This window comes from Periplaneta americana, chromosome 14 (genome assembly GCF_040183065.1).
Source record: "Periplaneta americana isolate PAMFEO1 chromosome 14, P.americana_PAMFEO1_priV1, whole genome shotgun sequence".
NCBI lineage: Eukaryota > Metazoa > Arthropoda > Insecta > Blattodea > Blattidae > Periplaneta > Periplaneta americana.
In genome coordinates, this window is record NC_091130.1 from 113,413,543 (window position 1) to 113,438,722 (window position 25,180).

The following is a 25,180-nucleotide window of genomic DNA, read 5'->3' on the forward strand; positions in this document are numbered from 1 at the left end:
CACTGTCATAATCTTTTTATTTTCGAAAAGAGATCTACATGATAGTTTGGGTGGTGATATTGTTAAAATACGAACTGCCTTTTTCTGCAATAACAGAATGTTTGGAAAATCAGAACTATTTCCATATAAAGTAATCCATATCTAATAATACTTTCAAATAGTGTATAGTAACGACCGCTAGATGGAAGTACTGCTGCAAGCTATTATTCCATGCAATTCCACCAGAGTTATTATGTGACTTCTTTTGCAGTCGCTGGATGGCAGCATAGTGCAATTGATCAAAGTTGTTGTCTTGAAAATCCATAAGACTGATCAATTTGTTATATGTTATCAAAGATATAGTAACGACGTTTTATGTAGCAAAAAGTGTTATGTCTTTTTCAAATAATGGATGTCGAATATAATACAAAATTTATATTTTCTTGTAAAACAATGTCCTTATTTGTATGTTTGTTTCTTTGACAGGATTTGTGGTAAAAGTGCAGTCTGCACTTCGCTGCCAACAACGGAGACGTCAAGATGAAGAATAGGGACAGAGAGTACGGGATACACAACATTCAGAAGACGAGACTGGATGACATCGACATCTCGGCTGAATACGACATCCAAAGTACTCTGGCTGAAGGCAGCTTCGCAAGAATTCTACTTGTCAGGCACCGACGCACCAGCACAAAAGTGGTGCTCAAAGCTATCCACATGGAACTCACAGCAGAAAGCGAATTCAACAGGGAGTACCACTACAGCTACTATCTAAGTCCTCATCCGAACATTCTCTCTGTATACCCAGTAGCTTTCACAACTGAGAACTGTTTTGTATTTGCCCAAGAATACGCTCCTCTCGGAGACCTATCCGGATCTGTAAGAGCCGGAGGATTATCTGAGTTGTACTGCAAGAGAATAGCAGAACAGTTGGCATCCGCTGTCGGGTTTCTGCATTCCTTGAAGCTAGTGCATCGAGATCTGAAATTAGAGAACGTTCTAGTTTTTGCAGCTGATATGTCGCTCATTAAACTCTGTGATTTTGGTGCGACTGTTCGAGAAGGCACATTAGTAACTAAGCATAGATGCACGTGGCAACCGTTCTTGCCACCAGAAATTTGTGAACTCGTCAGTAATGAAAGGTATGAATGTAAATTAACATCAGATTGTTGGCAACTAGGGATTATTATATTTGTTTGCATGACCGGATGTCCTCCTTGGCAATCGGCTGACATTTCTGATGGAGCCTATTGTAATTTTATGAGATGGCAGAAAAGAAAAACAACTAAGGTTCCAGTACAATTCCGTGCTTTCACTTCTCGGTTCCTAAGAATGTTAAGGCGATTGTTAGAAAGAAAGCCGGATAAGAGAGCATCTGTTACCGAGATCAACAAGTATCTTAAAGATATGTGGATGGATCGAAAAACATCAGGAAGGGCTTCCAGTTGTGGGGTTGCCGGTGCCGGTGCCGGTGCCTCTTCATCAGCAATCGCCATCTCAAGGCGCGAATCAATTAACATGTATCTGAATCAGTTAGACGACAAAACCCACCTCGTCGACGAGAGTAAAAACAGGCTAAAGAAATTACTGACCGGTTATGGTCTTGAAACGACAATCGACCAGAAAGCAATGACGAAAAGGGTTTGGGAATGGCTGCTCCAGTGTGACCATCAAGCAATCCCCAGATTTGAAAATGTATGAAGTCTGGAGTTGCCTCCAATGGCGGGAAACCAATTCAAGAGTGAATCGTGTATCACTTATGTTCCTCTGAATGATGCTGATAACGAGTCTCTGGTGCAGGGACCGCCCACGTTCAGCAGCGCCCCGGGGGAACTGCTCCGCTCCGACCTCACTCACACGGGGGACACCGAGGAGCTTGATTGGTCTTGGTGCGGCGACGAGTAGAGTCGAGCATTGGCTGTGTTATTCTCCACCTTCAGGCCATAGTATGTGATGTGTCCACAGTTTTTACATTGTAAAATAACAGCGATGTCGCGAAACACGTTCTTATTTTCCTCAGACGACCATTCTAGTGTTTTTCGATTTCCAGCGAAACCGATAGGTTCTACACTAAGAGGATATGTTAAAATCTGAACTAGCCTCTTTATCCATATTTGAGGAGCTCGGGCGTAAAACATGGTAACTGACATTTTGGTTAAAATGAGATATGTAGCGTATATTATGGTATCTTGATTCTGCGTCTAACGCAGTAGTTATTTTTCCAACCTCTCAACAGATAGCAGAAGTATAAACATTTTACTTTCCTGGTAACTATAGCCTACAAACTGTTGCATGTAAAAAAGTTTATCTACCTAATAACTTCAAAACACTAACACGATGTTTTACTCTCAAACCCCTCATTTTTGAAATGGTGTTACATATCACATATCTACATTTAGGTATTTCCACCGTGAAAATGGCTGTTTGCTACCATCTCTTTCCTTCTCAATGGATTCAAACAAATTTTTGCTTAGATTTTTTTTCAGTAATGTACAGTCCCAGAAACAGGAAATGGCCCGATTCTTGAAGCATCTTATAGAGCACTATTCACACCACAATGATTTAACCGAAGAGTTTTTTTTTTTATTATTTAGTAATTATGCAGGATAATTTCATTTACCATCATTCTATTTTTCTGCACGACTTTTAAATAATCATTTACCGGTATTTTTAAGAACAGCTCGATTCTCATTGCATCTTTTCAAATGTCTTTCAGGTTACGACAACAATCGCCATAAATGAATTTCAGTAACTGTCAAAGCGAGCTCGTGTACTGATTTGGAGCACTGAGCATGCGTAATGCGTTGAATCTAGAACTCGTAAAATTCAGGCGGGCCATTTTTTCTGGTACAGTACGTTGCATAAAATCTTCTATCAATATCTTGCAAAGTTTTTGCGCTCATACAATGATTTTGATCTGAATATAGCTGTGGATTAACACACTAATACTGTTAACAGGAGCAGGAGAATGTTTGCAAAAATATTTCCTAATCAATGTTAGCACTTTAATAAATACCATTTACAGGAAGTATTCCATCTAAATAATTATTATTTTATATTCAAATAAAAGGACTCGAGCTTGCTACCAAACGGCTAAACAACGAGTATTTAGCTCATAATGATCCTCGACGATTGGGAGGTAACTAATTTCAAAGAATTAATAATAAATTGCTCGAAAGCCCTTAACGACTTCTCATTTATGCTAATGAAGCAGTTGGAAATTAAGTTTTGAAACAGCGCATAAGTTTATTTGAAAGTATATTTTCATGTAGTTACTACACAATGTTTTCTTTTCATTACATTACGGTACCTCTTACACGCAAATCTTAACATTTTTAAAATTGTCACACTAATTGGAAAATTTATTAGTTGCGTATTACCAAGGTACCTACTTTCTGAGAGTTTTCTGACATAATCACGTATCACGTAGCATTACACCAATAAAATACATTTTTAACAATCAATTTTATCAGTGTACGAATTTTACTTACTATTTCTAGATTTACAATTACCGTCCATTCGTAGAAGTATATTATCCAGACTAAACAAACCAATATCAAAAGAGGTCATCAAAATATATCCTCAGTTTACAAGCAAAACACATTGAGTCAAAAATATTAGTTCTGAGAAAAAGGCGTTTATAATGCACATAATGTGTATGTATAAACTTAGAATTTGAAAATAAAATACACATAAGGAGAAACAACTTACTAAAAAGAGTATTTTGAGAATTCAGTTTTGTCAAGAACTTTCAAACGCCTTTTTCTCAGAAGTAATATTTTTGACTTAATGTGTTTTGCTTGTAAACCGACAATATATTCATTTTATAACACCTGAACACAGCGACCATATCTTAAAATATCACGTTCAATGTCAAGCATAAATTTACTTCATATACAAACAAAAGATAGCCATAAAATTTTGAAGATGGTTTTGTAATTAATTTGATATCGCCCTTTGTCCACATTACTAAACTCAGGGATTGAAGGGGAAGCATTAAAATGAATTATTTGTGAAATTACGGTAATGAATGTACCGGAATAAAAAAGTTTAGTACTGTATCTTTTTCAATAGCATAATATCAATATCAAACGGACACCTTTCTGATGATACCAGAGTGCAGTTTACTTATTCTTTTCCATTACATTTGAGGTACAGACATGCCTACTCTCCGGCTGGTGACTTTTTCACAAAGAAAGAAGTTTATAAAATGTTTTCAATTTTATAAACACAAAAATAAAGTGTGATATGTCTTTTAAAGTGGTAGATTGAAACTCTCGATTTTATTGTAAAATTAAAAGAATCGTTACATTCTCCTCCATTTCTACTTAAATACAAGAATTTATAACGACTTTTACAATGCGTTCTGACCATATTTATACATAGGAACTATGCTCATGAAAATATTTTTAATTTCACATTCCTTTCTACCTGATAATCGCTCCGAACGAAGATGTGATGTAATATACATAGTAGTGTAAGATATAAATTGTATAATTTGCATTACACATCTGATCATGTATGGCAACCTACAAAATAAGAAACAACACTTGAGAAAAGAACGTTGACATTCTCATACTGATGTCATACGATTTACACTACAACCGAATGAGCCATAACTGATCAATCTTAGAATATTAATAAACACTTTCAACTAAGTACGTATTGCACAAAGAATACGATACTTTTATTAGAAGTGTATAACGATGATTTTCCAGTTGCCAACAATTCACGAAGTGAGAAAATACGATGAGGTTGTGTAATATTTATGTATGCAACAAAATCTTGATGATTATAGTATGAGTGAATGTTTTCACGAGTACCATAATATGATTATCCACGAGTTGGATACAACACTTTATGCCATCTTAGCATTATAAATTGTAGGAAATAAACTATAAAGGAAATTCGGGATCCATAGCTGACAGAATCGTCGTATGTTCGTATCGATTAGTTGTGTCTGGCATTGGCAATGAATAAAGATAAATGGATGACCTTGCAGGTTATGTTACAAATGTTCCTCTATTTTGTTAATATAGATTCTCTGAACCACAGAACTGTTTTATGTGATATTACAAAAGTGATACAAAATCGTTAAAGATTGGAAATAAATGATACGTTACCTTCTGTCCTGCATTTCATTTCTTGTTATGTCGCGCGCGTAGAAGTGGTAAGCAAGATAGCAAAAGTTCACGTATTACGTCATAGCGAATGGCATTGTCTTTATTGGCACGCGTGCTATAATAAGCCGATTACGCACGATATTGGATGTAGTAAAAACCGGTTTATAATGCTACGATGACATAAAATATGTTTATATCATTTCTCATCGCTTTTTCTTGCAACTGTAAGTATACTTCTATAAGAAAGAATGATATCTACTGTATGATAATGGAAATTGTTACTTGTATTATGAGATATAATAACTTTTCCTATCATGTTAGATTATAGGTTGTGATGTGTTTACGTGCACCTAACGAGTTGTTAAAATTGTGATATAATTCCAAATATTTGAAATGTGTATGTATTAATAACAGTATAAATATGAAAACATACCCAAAATCAAATATCTTGTTTATATATCTAGATAACTGATTGAAAAGAGAGTAATTTTATGAACAAAATGCATGGCCTATAGTTCACTAGAATTATTAATCTTACATAAGATTAAACTGACTGGAAATAAGTGTGCCAACAATTTATTATATTTTTGTACTTTGATAATTTAAGTACAAAAGTGTTATACATATAACATGTTATCTTAAAATAAACATTTCACGTGATTCCGAGCATTTAACATCAAATAATGTAACAATTATAATGTTCAACTTGTAAATACTTATATCTGTGTAATGTATGGCATTTAAAAACCGTTCTTCATCTCAATTCAAGCTGTATAATTTCTACAGTAAGAAATATTACAGCCAAAGGAGTTATCTATGATGTATACATTATTTTTAATATGACACAATAGTATCATATAAATTTGTAGAAAGTGTCAAAATGTCAATTTCCAGAATCAAACAATCCTTATAAAAGCAGCACTTGGTGTATAAAATTGGTTAGAATTAAATCAATCATATTATTTCAACATAAAGAATTAGAAGTAATTCTTTACTGACCTGGTCTCACTCTTGAATCAAATAGGATTGTGAGTACAAAAGCATCGCATATTTGTCTGCGCAATTTTGATATTGTAAATTTAATTGTTATTCTCTTTTGACTTTTTAAATTTTAAAGAAGTATCAAATTCAGTTTCTGAGACAATTACAAGAAGAGTTTATATAATATGTAAAAATGTATTCGGACAATAAATTTAGTGTATGAAATACAGTTAGTTGACTAATTTTCAAATCTGGCATATTACAATTATTACAAACATTTAAATAACAGTCATTTATTTATTTAAAGTTTAAATGTCATAAAAATATTTTAAGTCATAATAACCTTTAGATTCCGTAGGAGATGAATATTACATTTTTAAACATGTACTACATTCGTACTTTCATGACAACGAATTCAAAAAAGTATTTTCTGAAGTAATTATTGTGAAATTAAATTGCCTTACGATCTGAATGAACTAAAATTTTAAATTTACAAATCGGTATATCCTACACCACATAATTACCTTTGAAAAACGTTAATTTGGTAATGACATATAAATGTATAAGTGCATTTGTGGTCCCAGGAACATTTCAAGACATGGTTTTTAACACGATTTTCAAAGGAAACCTTGTGCATTTTGGTGTAAGCTGCAGTTCCTTAATTAAACAAAAAATAACTCACCCGAATCTTTTTAAGTATAACTCGAGTGGAAAAATATGCACTGAACTGATATATACTCGTACTGTAATTAAATATTTTAGATATTACTGAGTAGCCAAATATATAATAAATTCTTGTATATAGCTAATTTTTCCTTGAAATGTTGAAAATGATAGCCAGACTTTTTAAACGAATTTGTAATCTGTACATATCCTAAGTGTTTTGAACATCATTCATGCCAAATATTGTCATAGGAATGCAATATACGAATGAAGTTTAGTAGCACAAAACTCTAACAAGATCGTTACAATGACATTACTACATCTCTAAAAACAGGAAAAATGCAGCTTTATATACTGCGTCTTCAAGTTGCATAGATATACTTATTCCACTCTCGTCTAACAAGATTACTAATATCTTAGATCATATAGACCCAAATAGCTCGGCCTTATAGGCTTTGACGGTAACAACTTTTGTAGGTTTACTATGCTGCCATCTAGTTGTTACATAAGGAGTCACGTCATAATTCCCATTTGAATTGCATTAGCAACTGTACTGCCATCTCGTGTTCGTTTACGGCGGACGGGTGGTGATCCTGGCGGTTGTTCTCTTCAAAGTTCTGCCGATTTTAACACAGGGATGAGCTACCTGTTACATATATGATCTAGGCTAATATTAATCATGTATTCTGAATGAAGAAAGTCACGGAAATTTGTATTTTCTTTTCAGTAATTTTGATTAAACATTTAAAATCCAAATTCATTTCGATATTACTTGCATAATTAATATAAATTGAAAACTTCTATCTTCTTCTTCCTGATATACTTGGATATTTTAATTTATAAATTAAAACATTGATTTATAAAACTGCCATGAACATTTTTATGTACAGATAACATATTCATCCATGACAGTGAACATCTTTGTGATAAATTATAATTAAATAATGTCATCTTAAGTTAATTCTCAATTATTTACATATTTATTATAACATAATGTACTTAGGCCAGTGATAAAAGTACCAGATTCAACAAAACTAGTGGAAGTTTTATATCGGCTTTGAGATGTTGTGTTCCATGCAATTAATATGAATGGTATTCATATCAATTTTATGATAACTCTCAACGTAACGTCTAGAGAATGTGAAGTGAGTACTTGGTGTTACTGTATAGACATAGAAGGTCGAAGCTCAATATGTATACAAACCATCCCTTTGTATATATGTCTTCCACTTTCAGACCTCTTATAAAGAAAATCAATAAATATTTATTGAAATATATATACACTTCTTCTATTTTATTTATCCATTAATAGACCTAACACGTCTCCTTTCCTTACCATGACGTAATTTATTTTTCATGAACAAATAACTGAATCATCTAGTCTTATAATTACAAAATTATGTTAATAAATTGCAATAGTCCAGTGAGACAGAATGGTAATCAAACTTGTAGATTAGTAAGTTTTTTTTTCCTTTACATTTCCTTTATTACATACCACAGATCTTACATTAGCAATGAAGTTTTAAGATGTAGAACAAGTCAAAATTTTACAAGATTACAATTACAATTTTTACATTTTTTTTAATTTTTTACAATTTTTACAAGCAGAAAGATTACTCAACTGAACTGTTGTTTAAATATTTCAAGGTTTTCAACATTAAACAAATTTATTATTTTATTTTATTAAAATATTTTACACAAAAAATGTTAACTTTGAAAGATATATACATAAATATAGGATTAAAAATATGAATCCTCTGCGTTTATCTGAACCTAAATGTAAAACCAATGCAGCGTTTTATCATAGCATGAGTCAAGGTCCTAGATTATTCAACAAATGTTCTTCTAATATTATTTTAACCATTAATCTTCTACAAATTAATTAAAAAATATATAAAAGAAATTGTACTGGATTTATAGTTTGGTTCAAAGATGTTAAACACCTTTTAATCTGTAATTTATTCACTCTCAATTTCATTTTGTTTGTATTGAAATCCCCTCCTGAGCACGAGTCTTACTCATTCAGGAGTGGGCTAGTTTATTCATTTGAAATTTACTAACACTAAAATAAATAAATAAATAATAAATAGTAAGTGAGAAATTATTCTATGAAAATTAATATTTTACAAGTTTTCAAAGAACTGTGTAACTACATAACTTTATCCTTTATGCGATTTTAATGCGTAGAAGTTTTATTAATAAACAAAAGAAATTGCTAGATATTAACAGAGAAGTTAATTTACTACACAAATTATTACAATTATAAATTAATTTACACAATCATTTTGAAATGAAAAGTTTGGCCATTGTTGTGGATGAGGTTCCAGCATAGCTCAGATGTAAAGAGCACTCAGTCCGCCAAGGTGAGGGTCCTGAGTTCGATTCCCGGTTGCAGAACGAATTTTTCTCCGCTAATAAGTAGGTATCTAAGTGATGACTACGTAAAGACACTGACATTCAATAGAGGACCGTGTGGTCATTTAATATGAATATATATAAGAAATAATCATTCAGTTGAGCATGATTTCAGACGTTATTTTCTCACTTAGGTTAAAAGGCAAAGGTATTCTCTTTATACATTATGTAAACGGTATAAACTGTCAAAATTATACAGACAGTACAAATCAGTCCACTGAACAACATGTCTAGTGTAATTTCACTTTTTTCTTATAATTTCACTTTTAATTTGTGAAATACCATGTTTTTAAGATTGACAGTAGTGTAATTATTTGTTTACACTTCGACTGAACGTGAATGACTTTCCGCCCAATGCAACACATACCGGTATCAATACACAACAGAGTAACAAACGACTGTTTCAGGGTACATATCGGGCAAAGTAAATAATGACTCTATTCTCTTTTTCAAAAACGTTAGACTTACAAAACACTTTTTTTTTCTGGTAAAACTTCCACAGATACAGCAAAACTTTATTCGACTTTTTTCTTCAGTTATTTAAACTCTACCACCAATATTTTTGGCAGTTTATATCTTTACACCCTGTTTGCCATGAATGCGCAAGGAGGCATGGAGGTAAATCTCCACGTTTTCTTGACCTGGGCACTAGAATGAGGTGATGTCGTCACTAGTGTTGAAATCCTATTCGGTTCATTTTAGCCGAGCATGAAATGAACCGAAGTTCGCTTTGCAGAAGCAGGTCTGTCATGTTTATTCAACCTTTCCCTTTTATGTTTTGTGTCCTTCTCGGTAGTTCCTCTCAATCCGCCCCTTCATGTTTAGCTACACAATGCTGACAGATACGTTATCTCAGGAAATTATGCGTCGGTAATATGTAGGGGCGAATTCATATGCTCTAAAAACGGCAAAATATGCATGCACTCATGCACTTAAAAATCAGGATATATATATATATATATATATATATATATATATATATATATATATATATGTATATATACATATATTAAAAATAACAAAATATGCACTGTCAAAATTTAAAAAAAAATGTTTTATTTTAAGCAAATTACTATTATTGATGGTTCTTCTGTTATACATAAGAATATTGGGATACCAAAGAGAGAGAGAGAGAAATAACTCGTTCGGCCTTAATTAAGGATGACCACGAGAATCCGGAAATTAATAGCAAATAAATATAATCAATTAAATATGAATATTGTTATAAAAATAAAATGTAATAATTAAGCACCATTGATTATCAATTATAAAATAAAATCTTAGAAGATGACTATAAAATTATACTTATAAATAAAAGATTTTATTTAAAATTAGCATATCCTTAATTAAGGCCTTCTAAGTGGTAGAAATGAAACTGTATAATCTGCAGACAATCTTTAAGAATTTGAGAGATGATTTTTTGAATTTCAAAAGATGATACTGATAATTGTTTTAAAAAATTATATGTAAATTTTGGTAAAGAACTCCGAGCACCAAAAAATAAACCTGTCACTGACCAATTGAAGAGAGGGACGTTATACTTGGCACTAAGGTAGTGAATACAAGGTTCATAAATGGCCCTCTTTTCCTGATCAACCTGATGAGCTTCGTTTAGATCTCTCTCCATGCGTGTAGTTGGATCTATGATAATAGCCTTCTGTTGTTGCCTGTTTATTGCTATTATATCCGCTCTTCTGTGAGAGTCGTCTTCAGAAATACAGTGGATCTCTTCATGAACTTCACAACCCTTGTTCCGAAGAAGACAGGCGAAAGCTCCACGGACTATATGATGCCTGTTGTTACGCAATAACTCTCCTTTCCGACAAAAGCCCAACACGTGGCAAAGAGTTTCTGTATCGTTGTCAAAGTTGCATGTTCTTCAACCCTCTGCTTAAACCATAGATGGGCAATCGCTGTGTCGTGACTCAATTTGAGTCGCAGTCTCGAACGAAGTACTGTGCCGTGTGGATGGAAACAAGCAGAGCTCTACTTCAAAACAGTCAGCAAGCCGTGGCGGATTAACATTTACAATATCTCTATCAAAATCTTCAACCTCTTCAAACAAGCTCAAATTTACTGAATTACAAAGCTGAATATGGATAACGTCATGAACATTATCATAACGACAATCAATAAAATAAAATCTAAAGCACTTAAGCACCGTCAGTTTCGAACATTTCTGAAAGATATAGGTCAACATTATGAAGATTTAATTTACTGCACTGAAGTGAGGTGGCTCAGCCGCGGTCGGATGCTGCACAGATTCTTCGAACTTCGTGAGGTAATTACTGAATTCATGAGAACACAGGGATTACCTGTTTCTGAATTAGAAGACGAAGATTGGTTAAATGACCTGGTATTTCCGAGCGATGTATGTGAACATTTCAATCAGTTAAATTATTTAACAGGGGCGGCTCGTCCATAAGAGCTGCGGAGCTGCAGCACTCCCTGCTTTGACAGGAAAATAAAAATAATATTTATTTTAATTTATAGAAGAATTGTTACAGCTTTTGTTGGTAAATTGCTTCATATTTCCTCTGGCCGGGAATATGTACTATTATCTTATGCATTATCTTTTTTGCGCGTCAACTGTATTGGAATTGACACTGCATTCAAAGTCGTCCTGGGATCTGCAGGGTGGGACAGCTCGTAAGAGAGTGTGTCTTGCTTGGTCAGGGGTAGAGAGGTGAAGGGAAGCAGAGGGAAACTGCCGCTGTTTAAAACCCATATTTCGCTGCAGTGACTTGCAGAGCCAGGCTACAAGGGAAGATCTTTCCTCCCCTCCCACACCGCTATTGTAATGCTGCGTCAAATGGATTCTCTATTCCCTTGAAACTTAATGACAAAATTTTTATTTTCTTTTCACATACTTATTGTTGTAGAATCTTACAGAGTTAATATAACGAAATTAATATTCTCTTTTGCCTTATTATTACGTATATATCCAGGCTCCAGCAGAACCTAATATTTGCCTTAACTCAAAATGATTGCACGAGTAGAATCCTTTTGATATAGCACGTAAAATACGAAAGAGACTTATTTTCCAGTTTTAGAAAATTGTTGACCATCAGTATATCTGAGTGTTGCTTTGGTGTGACATCTTAATACCGTAACTTAACCAGTGCAAATATGCAAGCATGAGTGTGTGTGAATTACAGAATATTAATTTTATTTTTCTCAACTTTCCCTTGCGGAGAAGATTGATGTAATGAAGTGAAATTAAAGGGTCGTCCGTTACCCGACTTAAATCTTACTCAAGCTTCATCCAGCCGAAATAGTGCATATATGTAAGGAAATATAACAATGAAATTTACGCTAAGCATTTGTGGTTACGTGGATGTGAACAAAAAAAAATATATTTTGTTTTCCTTGCCTCCTCTTCGGTGGTGATGCTGCATGGACTAGGAGTGGTGTGACACATTTAGGACATTTGCCCTAAAAAAGCAAAATCCACGAATCTTCGCAGCCTCACCTGAAAAATGTTGTTTCATTGGCTATGTTAGGCAAAACTAATAGGCCTATTGCTGTGCAATTAAGTGAAACGAACAGAACAAACATTCTCAAACATAATCAAGAAGTGAGAAAAAATCGTGAAATTATTAAAAAAAAAATATTGATTGTATCAAATTTTGTGCCCAATATGAACTTCCCCTTAGGGGACATGATGAAAAAACGATTCGAAGAACACTGGTGTATTTCGTAGGTTGCTACAGTTCGCGAGTAATCTAAACGAGCCTCTCAAAAATCATTTGGAACATGCCACTGTTGAAAGGTAATTCTAAGACAATTCAGAATGCACTGGTAGATTGCAAGTTGAGTGTCTGCCGATCTGAAATTCAGACTGAAATCGATGGTATTAGTTTTTTTTAGCTATTAACAAATGATGCCACAGACATCTCCCAACTAAGTCAGGAAGTTTTGGTTTTTCGATATGTAGTGCATTTATTTTTGTCCTATACTTATTAGTAATGGTATCAAGAAGTGAAATTTGTATGTACCAAAATCTACTGCAGCTCTCCCAATCCACAAGTTCACGAGCCGCCACTGGTTACATACACATTTGCAGTGAAAACAAAAAAAATATATATATAAAGTGGATGCGTATGGAGACGTGAAAGCATTCATTTCGAAACTAGATCTGTGGAAATCTTAAATTTTAGAAAACAACCTGTATCACTTTCCTAGTCTAAACTCTGTAGAAAATGTGACACAACAAAAACTACAAAATTACAGCAATCTATTAGAAAACCTACATATAAAGTTTGTCAGCGATTTAGAAATTTCTAACAAATGGAAAATAATTGTTTATTGTTTCACGATGAAAGAGTAATGGAACGGAGAAAAATTCTCTCCGGCGCCGGGACTTGAACCCGGGTTTTTAGCTCTACGTGCTGATGCTTTATCCACTAAGCCACACCGGATACAACCCCGGCGTCGAACAGAATTGTCTCTCATTGAGTTCCAACTCTTGGGTTCCCTCTAGTTGCCGCCCTCTGCACTACGTCATAGATGTCTATGAACATAGGACCGAAGTCCACACATGTGCTGAGGTGCACTCGTTATGAGTGACTAGTTGGCCGGGATCCGACGGAATAAGCGCCGTCTTAAATCACTTCGTGATTTACGCATATCATATATTATTTCAATGTACCGAAATACATATGATATTTTCATGCAGAGACAATTCTGTTCGACGCCGGGGTTGTATCCGGTGTGGCTTAGTGGATAAAGCATCAGCACGTAGAGCTGAAAACCCGGGTTCAAGTCCCGGCGCCGGAGAGAATTTTTCTCCGTTCCATTACTCTTTCATTGTATGATGACGCAGAATATCTGCATGGAAATATCATATGTACTTCGGTACATTGAAATAATGTTTATTGTTTGCTAATCCAATAACTGTTGATGTGCGAAATGTGCATTTGAATTTAAAGTTTAAGTTATAGAAATGCAAAATAACATAGTCATTAAAAGTAGGTGTCAAGGTCTATATGACTAAACCACTTTTTAAATACTGCCAAACTCAAAATACCCGAACCTTCGTAAATTTGGTTCCAAAATGTTAGCCGTGTTGTGCTCCACATATCTATGTGAACAATTATTCTCCTTAATGAAATATGTTAAATCAGAACGTAGGTCTCGTTTGAGCAATGAACATTTGTTAGCAATATTAAATATTGTTCTGACGAATGAAGAATCAGATTTTGAAAACATCTGCAGACAGTAATATAATGAGGCTACGGCTACGTACCGGAATTCGCCGAAACAGCAGAGTTTACATCTCCATTGACGCAAATATAATTTACACAGATAAAAAGACAACGAACGATACCACTTCGAATCTAGTCAACCAAAAGTTAACACAGTGAAGATATCATAAAGTTATTCAACCATAAATAGACGAAATGGTTAAATGAAAAAGTAAACGAAATTGAACAAAATTTTAAGAAAAATTAAATAAGAAAATTTTTAAAGAAGTATGGGATTTTAAACAAAGACAAAGTACATCACCAAGACGTTAATGGAAATATTTTAGTTCAAAAGATCCAGGTATATTCTAGAAGAAATATTTTAGTATCACTTTTAATAACGATAGTGTACTAAATGAGCCGTTCAGAGCAAAAGTGGTGTAAGTCAAAATTGGGTAATGAGGTTTAAAGTAAAAATTCTGTAAAATACAGCACAAAGCAGCAATTAATATGGCCTTCTTGCTATCCAGTGACTACTAATAGTTTAAATAAATTGAATATTAATTGCTACTTTGCGCTGTATTTTACAGAATGTTGACTTTAACCCTCATTACCCATTTTTGACTTACACCACTTCTGCTCTGAACGGCTCAAATATCTCTGTATCAGAAAATAATAATGCGAATAGTCAACCAGAAGTGCAACCACCATCTCGGAATTAAATATGCTACGAGTGTATGTGTATGTATATGACAGGACAGGAAACGAAATTAAATGAGTGTTGATTACTACAGGGACATCATTTTATTTTTACTAACATTTTTAATATTAACCTGTCTATACCTTTAGAGAACCGGAAACACCGCTTGCTCCCCCCTCCAAGACTGGAGTTCGATGATACTGGCGTAAAACACAAATCACTCTATTAGGCATAGGAAGGAAGAAAAGTAGTTCATCCATTTACGTAAACTAGGAAATATCGCGATTTTGAGTTTGATAATTTTCATTAGGTTTTTCTTTAATCAAAATACAGTACTGTATTAAGAATAAGTGTTTTTACTCACGAAGTGAGTTATCCATGCGAACGTATTCATTATGCAGTGTATATTATACTGTCTACAGCACATTAGCGTACAATATAGAGAAAGAAGTTAAATTGAAAAATAATCATAATATGAATATTTAAACACAATTTTGAAAATGGTGACCGTTCATTTCGATACAGGCTTCAGTTCTTTTGTGCATATTATCGCACTATAGACTATTGCATCTAATTCCAATTGCCAGTTTCGTCCTTCGTACTAGTAACTCATGTTGAAATAATTCTGTACTTACTCTACGTACTGTAAATTCAATCTTCACTTCTGCCCGACCCGAAAATATAAAATTACTCAGACATGCTATCTACTGTCCGTCCAAGTGGTTATGCGGCAGGATTGTAGAAAGGGAGGAAATCACGTGACAGTTAATTACTTAACGAGGCCCTTTTATTTAAGTTAAATTAAACAGCTGTATAATATTACGTAAACTTCCAATTCCTAAGAGAAATTAATGTTTTCAGAAAAGGGCTAAGACAGCCCAGCTATTACAGAGGGGCGAGCAGAAGCAGGTGGGGGAAATCGGGATGCGACGTAGGCAAACGGACAGTACCTGTGCGAAAATATGATTCAATATTGAAAGCTCTTTCGTCACTGGAAAACGCGAACATATTTCTGGAACGCACTATACTCAGTAACTCAGTACTGCTTACTATCTGCGGTCTTGGTTCTGTGTGGAGTTGGAACTTTCTTAGTAGAAGGGGTGGGAGTGAAGTACATTAAAAAACTCAGGTACAATAAAAATTGAAGTAAAAATAAAATGATATCCCTGTATATTTGGAAGTGTTTCACTCATGTCATGATTATATTAGTGAGAAAAAGTGTTAAAGAAAATTATCCAGCAACGTAGGCCCAATAAATACTCACAGTGGGGATCGAATTTTTTCCGCTGACTGGGGAGCAGATAGATGGATATGACACATACGCGCAAATGCACTCAGAAGAGAGATCGTTACAGTGTGACGTAAATGAACACCTGGCTTGCGAGGAAGCGCGAATCTCCGAGGTGTTTCGACTCTGGCAGATCATATAAATTATTATTGCTATAATTATGAAGTAAAGTAGCTACAGTCCGTGTGTACCATTAATTTATATATATTTAAATATGAGGAAATTTTATAAAGGAATGTTATAATTATTAGGAAAGCATACATATCCCATATACTTAGCCACAGAAATGTATTTGTAATAACGCAGTAAGATGCCGAGGTGTAAGGAATTAATAATAATAATAATAATAATAATAATAATAATACGGTAATAATAATAATAATCTACATCATCATCATCATTAGCTATCAAGGTTTAGGCCATTTGGCCTGTTCCGTCTCAGGTGAAAAGCTGGTCTCTCCATCGCTTCTTCGGGCGTCCACGATCTCGGTATCCAAGGGGTCTGTAATTTAATAATCTCCTGGGTAGTCTATCATTTGGCATCCGTAGAACATGCTCATGCCAGTTGCTCCGATACTTGTGGATTGTCTCTGTAATGGCTGCGATATTAATTCTTGTCGGATGTCTTCATTATATTTGTGGTCATAGAGAGTGTAGCCTGCTAGCGGTCTTAGTAATCTCATCTCAGCTACTTCTATTCTTTTCAGTTGACTAGTTGTTAGAGTCCAAGCTTCTGATCCATATAGCAAAGTTGGAATGGCCATTGTTTTGTAGGATTTCAAAATTGTGTCTTGCCGGACCTTCTTAAACAGTGTATTTCTAATTGTTCTTAGCAGCTGTTGAAATTTGGCTAATTTATTATCTATATCTCGAGAATGAATATAGGAGAGATTACAGCCAAGGTAAGTAAAAGCATTTACTTGCTCTACTCCAGAGTTATTGATAACTATTTTAGTTCTTATAGAATTTTTACCAATAAAGGCCATGGTTTTTGTTTTGTGTATAGAAATTTCTAAATTGTACTCTTTTGCTTTTTGATATAACCTATGAATTGCCATTTGTAAGTTGTCTTCGGTGTTAGCTAATATAATTACATCATCTGCGTAGAGCAGAGTGTTAAGGGGTTTATTATCGATCACAAAATGTGTGGCCAAATCAATTTGCCAGTCCTTAATAAGTGCATTAATATATATTAAATAAACAAGGAGACAGCGGACAACCTTGTTTTAAGCATTGATTTGTTATCCTAGTCTTTAAACTAATCTTGTTATTAATTTTAATAATAATGTGAAATACTGTTATTGAAACTTATCTAAGTTATCAATTAACCTGAATGCACTAGAAATGTAAAGATTACTTAGGACTATAATTTATGAAGTAAAAATAAAATTATTTAGATATTTAAATATACGGTTATCTAGAGCCCGGATGTTTGGCAAAATGCCTTTTTTATTGGGTGGAAGTAAATCATTATTCCCATAGATATAAATGTGATTTGAAGTAAATAAAAGTGATAGGGCTAATTTTTATTTTCCCTGTTTTGCCTTTATAAGATGTTTCTTACTAATAAATGTGTTTTTTTGTCATTTTAAAGCAATATTTCTTGTTTATTTTCAATTTTGTATCTAATTAATTGTAATGTAATGTGTATGAAATTTAAATATTTGAAAGAGTGACTAACTTTCGTATATGGAGAAACTTCCGGGCTTATACCGCGTTGTCTTGGTGCTAGTGGCTGACGTTTCGACCGCTGTGTTGTGGTCATCCTCAGAGCAGTGGATAGGATATAGTGTATGAGCTTGCATATAAGTCTCAGTGGGAGAGGACTTCCAATGATAGGTTGTAGGTTCGCCTTCTGGCATATGATTGGTTCTTCGTTGTCCAATCCGGTAAAAGTCTGCATGGATTGGACAACGAAGAACCAATCATATGCCAGAAGGAGAATTCACGACCTAACATTGGAAGCCCTCTCCCATTGAGACTCCTATATATATATATATATATATATATATATATATATATATATATATATATATATACACACATACAAGCTCACACACTATTTCCTTATCCACTGCTCTGAGAATGACCACAACACAGCGGTCGAAACGTCAGCCACTAGCAGCAAGACAACACGGTATAAGCCTGGAAGATTCTTCACATACCATGTACACTGGCCGTGGAAGCCTAAGCCAACACTTAATGACTAACTTTACTAACAAAGTAAACAAAAGTAATTTATTTCGGTGCTTAATCTGCTAATAATCGTGCTCTAATATTATTGGTGTAATATGAATAATGATCGACAATCCACATTTTCAAATATAATATTGTCAGGTCCTCACAATACCAACAATCAGCTTTATAATTTTAAATATTAAGCTCGTTCTCATAGAAGTTGTTACGTAGTATTTTCAATTGTTTTCTTTCATATTTTCAAATCTTTCTTTTACAATTATGTGCTACACTTCTTTATTATTCTAGGAGAAAGAAATTTGAGTGAGGAACATTCAGTTATTGTCGGGTGACAAGGTATAAGATCGGTTAAGGCTGGTTCACAATAAACCGGGAACGGAAACGACAACGAGAACGAGAACGGAAATAGTGTTAAAATAAATGTATTTAAATGTGAGTATTCACAACTAACTATTGTTAAAATAAATTATTTAAATGTGAGTATTCACAACTAGGGGAACATGGGGCAGGACGGGGTAGTTAATGTTTGAATGTTTTTATTTGGTATCAAATAATGTAAATGAATGGGTTTTATGACATACTGTATATGCTTTTATTACATTGTAAACAAGTAAAAAAATATGCACTTCGAGTGAAATCCGGTCATTATAAACTTAAAATAAATTAGTTTTTCGGAATGTGTGTTTTGTCCCGTTCTGCCCCACGTACGGGGCAAAATGGGGTATCTATTTTTTTTAATAATTAAATGGCAAAAGTGACAAAAATTATATACTGAAAGTGTGAATACTACAACATTTCACAAGTTTCCTTGAGAAAAAGTAATTCGCAAAATACGCAAATGTGCGTGGCATCCTCGTCTTCACTGTCTACTCCTGCGCAACAATTGTGAGCCCATTTCAGACATGATACGCATCTAATCTAACCTTCTTCTGACAAACAACAGAACGAACAACCCATTACAGGAGGTGAAATTTAATTAAATATGACGTGGGGCAGGACGTACTGTCCTGTTATGCCCCACCCCGTTTTGCCCCATAGTCACAATTTCTAAGTTATGAGGTATTGGCAGGAAAAATAACGCACGAAATTTAAGAAAGTTTCGGAATTAAAAGCCAGGTAAGCACTCTATAATATGACATTAAAATAGATTATCTAAATAAATCTCCATTCTACTTACGTGTGACAAGAGAACACTTTAAAGTTGCAAATGAATGATACAATATGATGCAGCAACCGAATAACATACAACAGATGCAAGGAATGGCAGTAAGTGTTGTGTGATGATATATTTACATGAGTTGACGAAGTTCTAAAAAAAAAAAAAAAAATTGGATAGATTGCACTACTCGTTGGGAAGATAGAGGCTATACCCCGTCCTGCCCCATATTCCCCTAACTATTGTAAATGCTCACATTAAATACATTTATTTTAACGTTATTTCCGTCCTCGTTCTCATTGACGTTTCCGTTCCCGGTTTATTGTGGACCAGCCTTTTAGCTAGAATGCCTAAATTCAGCAAACCATTGCAAAGTAAAATTCATGCTTACATTAGTGAATTTTTTCAACCGATGGAACAGTTTTGTTATGTAAGGTTTGTGAAAAGAACGTTAAAAGTATTTCATAAGTCACCATGTGTCACCTATGAAGTAAATATGTGAGTTATGTTGATATAAATTAAATTTATTGCTAAAATATATTATGCCTTTTTTTAATTTTTGTAAAGATTATTGTGCCCTTTTTTTACATTTTTGTTGCCTTCTTTGCCTGCCTATTTTAACTGTCCGACAGGTTTTAATGTCACCGGGAAAAGATTTCAGATTCGAGAAGTGTAGATTGTGTATGATTGAGAATAACAGCATGTTCTGTGCTTAGGTATAAGAATAATAGTTTCTTGTTGAGATCAGCGAAGAGATGAGAGATTATGAAACCGACATGAGAGGTAAGAAGTGTGCAGGATTTGATACAGCAGCGAGAGTGAATATAGTTTTCTGAGCTTCTCAAGTCGGAGCTACGACAGCTGTTCGAAGTATGGTGAAATATGGTCATATTTCCGAATGTTGCATATAAATCTAATGCACATATTATGGACACGCTGTAGCTTTATGGCTAATTTTGAAGTTATATCAGTTAGTAGAACATCGCAGTAATCAAATAACGGCATTATAAGAGTCTGGACAACGACTTTTTTCCGAGAAAAAGGGAGTTAGAGAAATAGAATTATAGAAATTCATATCACGACATGAAGTTAACATGAATTATTTAACAAAGGAAAAGACTGACTTAGCTGGACAAAGTAAATACAAAGTTTTAATGTTGCTTCAATGTCACGGATATGGGTTTGGATCTCATTTGGGTCACTGAAGGTTCTACATTTGCAATGTGTGAATCTGTGTTGACTTGGTTGCTGATGTCACGCTGATCATAACAGGAGAAATTCGCTGTCCTGTGTCCGTCTCGTTTATACGTCACACAGTGGTCTTCTAATGCAAATTTTGCGGGACAAACTAATAACTTTTCAGTTACCTAACAGATTTTTATGAAATTTTACACAGTACTTACAGGTAGCATATATGTTTTGTATACAAGCTCTCGTTACGTTAGTATAAGGGGAACTACCCCTTATAGGGGGTGCAATTAAACAACATTAGTAACTTTTCTACTATCTAACAAATTTTTATGAAATTCTACATTGTAGTTACAGGTAGCATATATGTTTTGTATACAAGCTCTCAATACATTGGTACAAGGGGAACTACCCCTTATAGGGGGGGGGGCGAAATTAGACAAAATTAGTAGCTTTTTCCCTAACTAACAGATTTTCATGAAATTTTATGTAATAGTTACAGGTAGTATATTTTTTGTATACAAACGCTGATTACGTTGGTATAAGAAGAACTGCTCCTTACAGAGGGATGCATTTAGACAAAATTAGTAACCTAACTTTTCTCATAACAGATTTTCATGAAATTTTATACAGTAGTTACAGGTAGTACATTTGTTTTGTATTCAAGCTTTAATTTTCTGAATTGTCTTTGTTTCGACCTCATACTTGCTGTAATGGATAAGTTTTCTTGGACAGCCCCGACTTTTTCCAGAGGTAGGCTAAGTTTTCTCTAAATTGTCATTACTATCACGTGAGAACCTGATTTAATAAGTATCTCACTAAGCCAGTATTCATTTCGTTAAAAAAAAGTCTCATGTTCTTTATCCTCTTGCTCACAAACGATAAATTATCTTATGGGAAAAATGTAACATTTTAGCTACTATTCCACCTTTTGGGCACTCGGGAAGCTTATTTGACACATAATTAACAATCTGTCGCCTTACATCCTCTGAATTGTACTTCGGAAGCAGATTCAGTTCTCAGATATTTAAATAACTGCAATCGAGCAAAAATTGCACTACTGCACCTGGAAAGAAGAGTGTACATAATTTATTACTTCTGCAAATATGCGCACTTTAAGACTTCATTTAAAATAGAGATAAATATTCGAAGAAGTGAAAAAAAATCATTTTATGACGGGAAAAAGGGGTGTTTTTTCTTTATCTTAGTCAAGTCAGCTCTCAATGGTTATATTTAAATTTTGTCTCTTGTCCATTCATTCTAATTTGACATCCTATAATAACATTAAATGTAACAAAAACAAACAATGTAACATACCCAAAGAACTGCTTGACATGTTGGTACCAAATATGAATGGAATCGACCACTTACAACAAAGAAAACGGCAGACTCGCGGCACTTGCTGAGTAAGAATGTTGGGTTGCGAAATGTGGCATGTTACCGGCTTCTTATCTCGCCCTGCAGTCACATCCGCTGATTAAGATAATCAATTGACTGTTACTCAGTTATATAGGAAAATAATTTAAGAGTTTTATTTCATTTTTTGACATGTCATTTTTCTACTTTTATCCTCCTAAATATGGATTTTGAAATGTGTCTCAGTGAAACGTACAGCACAGTTCGTATAGGTCAATTTCTGTCAGATGCGTTTCCAATTCACTGCGGGCTAAAGCAAGGAGATTCACTATCACCTTTACTTTTTAACTCTACTCTAGAATATGCCATTAGGAAAGTCCAGGATAACAGAGAGGGTTTGGAATTGAACGGGTTACATCAGCTGCTTGTCTATGCGGATGACGTAAATATATTAGGAGAAAATCCACAAACGGTTAGGGAAAACACGGGAATTTTACTGGAAGCAAGTAAAGAGATAGGTTTGGAAGTAAATCCCGAAAAGACTAAGTATATGATTATGTCTCGTGACGAGAATATTGTACGAAATGGAAATATAAAAATTGGAAATTTATCTTTTGAAGAGGTGGAGAAGTTCAAATATCTCGGAGCAACAGTAACAAATATAAATGATACTCGGGAGGAAATTAAACACAGAATAAATATGGCAAATGCCTGTTATTATTCGGTTGAGAAGCTTTTATCATCCAGTCTGCTGTCAAAAAATCTGAAAATTAGAATTTATAAAACAGTTATATATCGGTTGTTCTTTATGGTTGTGAAACTTGGACTCTCACTTTGAGAGAGGAACATAAGTTAAGGGTTTTTTGAGAATAAGGTGCTTAGGAAAATATTTGGGGCTAAGAGGGATAAAGTTACTGGAGACTGGAGAAAGTTACACAACACAGAACTGCACGACTTGTATTCTTCACCTGACATGATTAGGAACACTAAATCCAGACGTTTGAGATGGGCAGGGGATGTAGCACGTATGGGTCAATCCAGAAATTCATATAGAGTGTTAGTTGGGAGGCCGGAGGGAAAAAGACCTTTGGGGAGGCCGAGACGTAGATGGGAAGATAATATTAAAATGGATTTGAGGGAGGTGAGTTATGATGATAGAGAATGGATTAATCTTGCTCAGGATGGGACCAATGGCGGGCTTATGTGAGGGTGGCAATGAACCTCCGGGTTCCTTAAAAGCCAGTAAGTAAGTAAGTAAGTAAGTAATCATGGATTTTGGACCACTGTGCGTCAGATGGAAATACGAGAACCCTTACCATTAGTACAACATAGACGACGACAAATAGAAATAAAGAGCTTCGAAATTTTAAAATTATATCCGATTACTCAAACAGTTTCCACAGCTGAAAATGAGTAAAAACTGAATTTTCCATCGTCAACAACAAGAAGCCGAAGTATTATAATTATTTCCTTATTTCTAAACTAAAGTGGAACAAAAGCGACGCAATTTGAAGTGATTACATTGCTCGAGTTCGTCTTGTGGTTGCGCGTGGAGAGGGGATGAGTACTATGACGCACGTGAAGGCCTGCGAGGGGGATGAAATGGAGCTCGTGACCTTTTGTGTGACGTGAACCTGCATTGAGGTCACCGCACGTACATCCTTCCCTATCTGAACGATTAAACGGTTCTTTGATAACAGATTTAAAACTCTGTTTTACGACATTTAATAGATAGTCATCATAACTGTCCATCAACTAGATCGATCTGGAAGTCGGGGACGGCTGATTAAGGCGCCAGTAATAAAGTGGCCCAGTTCTCAACGAAATTTTCGTGATTTTCTAGTATCTTCTCAAGCGAATTTAAAAAGAAATCTTTCTTCAATGATAACACTGAACAAGAATTTTGCTCCGACTTAAACAATGTGTCCCTTATGGTTTGGTGTGTGCTGAATCCAAAATGCATCTCTTTTCTTCGTATCACGTAAGGTTTTTAAGATATAATATGATTTCACTTTTCGATAAGCGCTCCCCCAGAAAACATTTTGCGCGGGTTGGGAGTTGCAAACCAAAACAAAAGCTAATGCATTTTATGAAGTTATGACTTATTTCCGATTTGTTATGATTGTTGGCATATTATTTTGTACTTCTAATATATAAACAGATATTGGTCCCTTCTATTCAGCAAATTTCATAACAGTTCAAAGTGAGGTCTACGCAATTAACAAATAAGAGTGTGGTTTTCAGTATTTAAAAGAAAAGTTTACTATTTTGAGTGCAGACATATTAAAAGAGGGCATTTTCGTCAGTCCACAAATTCACAAAGTTATGGCTGAGTCTTTGTTTGAGGAAAACTTTCCGTTACAGAAAAAATGGCATGGCATGCTTTCAAATAAGTTTGCTTAAATTTCCTTGGGAACTCTAGAGCAGACAACTACATAGAATTTGTTGTGGAAACCATGTCAAGTGCATATGAGAAAATGGGGTGTAGTATGTCTCTCAAAATACACTTTCTACATTATCATTTGGATTTCTTTCCTCCTAACCTTAGAGCGGTAAGCGACGAGCATGCGAAAAGATTTTATGAAGAAATATCTGAAATGGAAAGGCGAAAGGAAGATCGTCATCCAGCATGCTTGTAGACTATTGTTGGTTCCTTGTAAAAGACAGTCCCAGGTCTACTTCTAAACAGAAGTCATCCAGAAAATTCTATGTAACATCATTTTTGTATTCAGTATACATTTTCCAAGTATTATGAGGTATTTTGAATTCCTAGCGTTTTGTAATTTTACCAGTACCAGTAAAAAATTTATAAAAAAGGGTTTTCCATAAACATTTCATTTTCCCCGGATAATGATACGTGATGGGGCAATTTGGATTTCAAATTCAGATTTAGGACACACATACTAGTGATATTTACCTATTTTTATTTCGAAGCAAGACAAAAAGTAA

At 34.4% G+C, this 25,180-nt stretch overlaps 1 protein-coding gene across 1 annotated transcript in view; it reads left to right on the forward strand.

Moving 5' to 3' along the window:
- meng (serine/threonine-protein kinase meng-po) overlaps positions 1 to 1,920 on the forward strand; it is a 29,249-nt gene extending 27,329 nt beyond the window's left edge. Inside the window, exon 2 of the mRNA XM_069845961.1 lies at positions 466 to 1,920. Within this exon, the coding sequence (XP_069702062.1) occupies positions 520 to 1,680 (1,161 nt within the window). The 5' untranslated portion in view covers positions 466 to 519 and the 3' untranslated portion in view covers positions 1,681 to 1,920. The remainder of the gene's footprint in view (positions 1 to 465) is intronic.
- Positions 1,921 to 25,180: the final 23,260 nt, after the last annotated feature.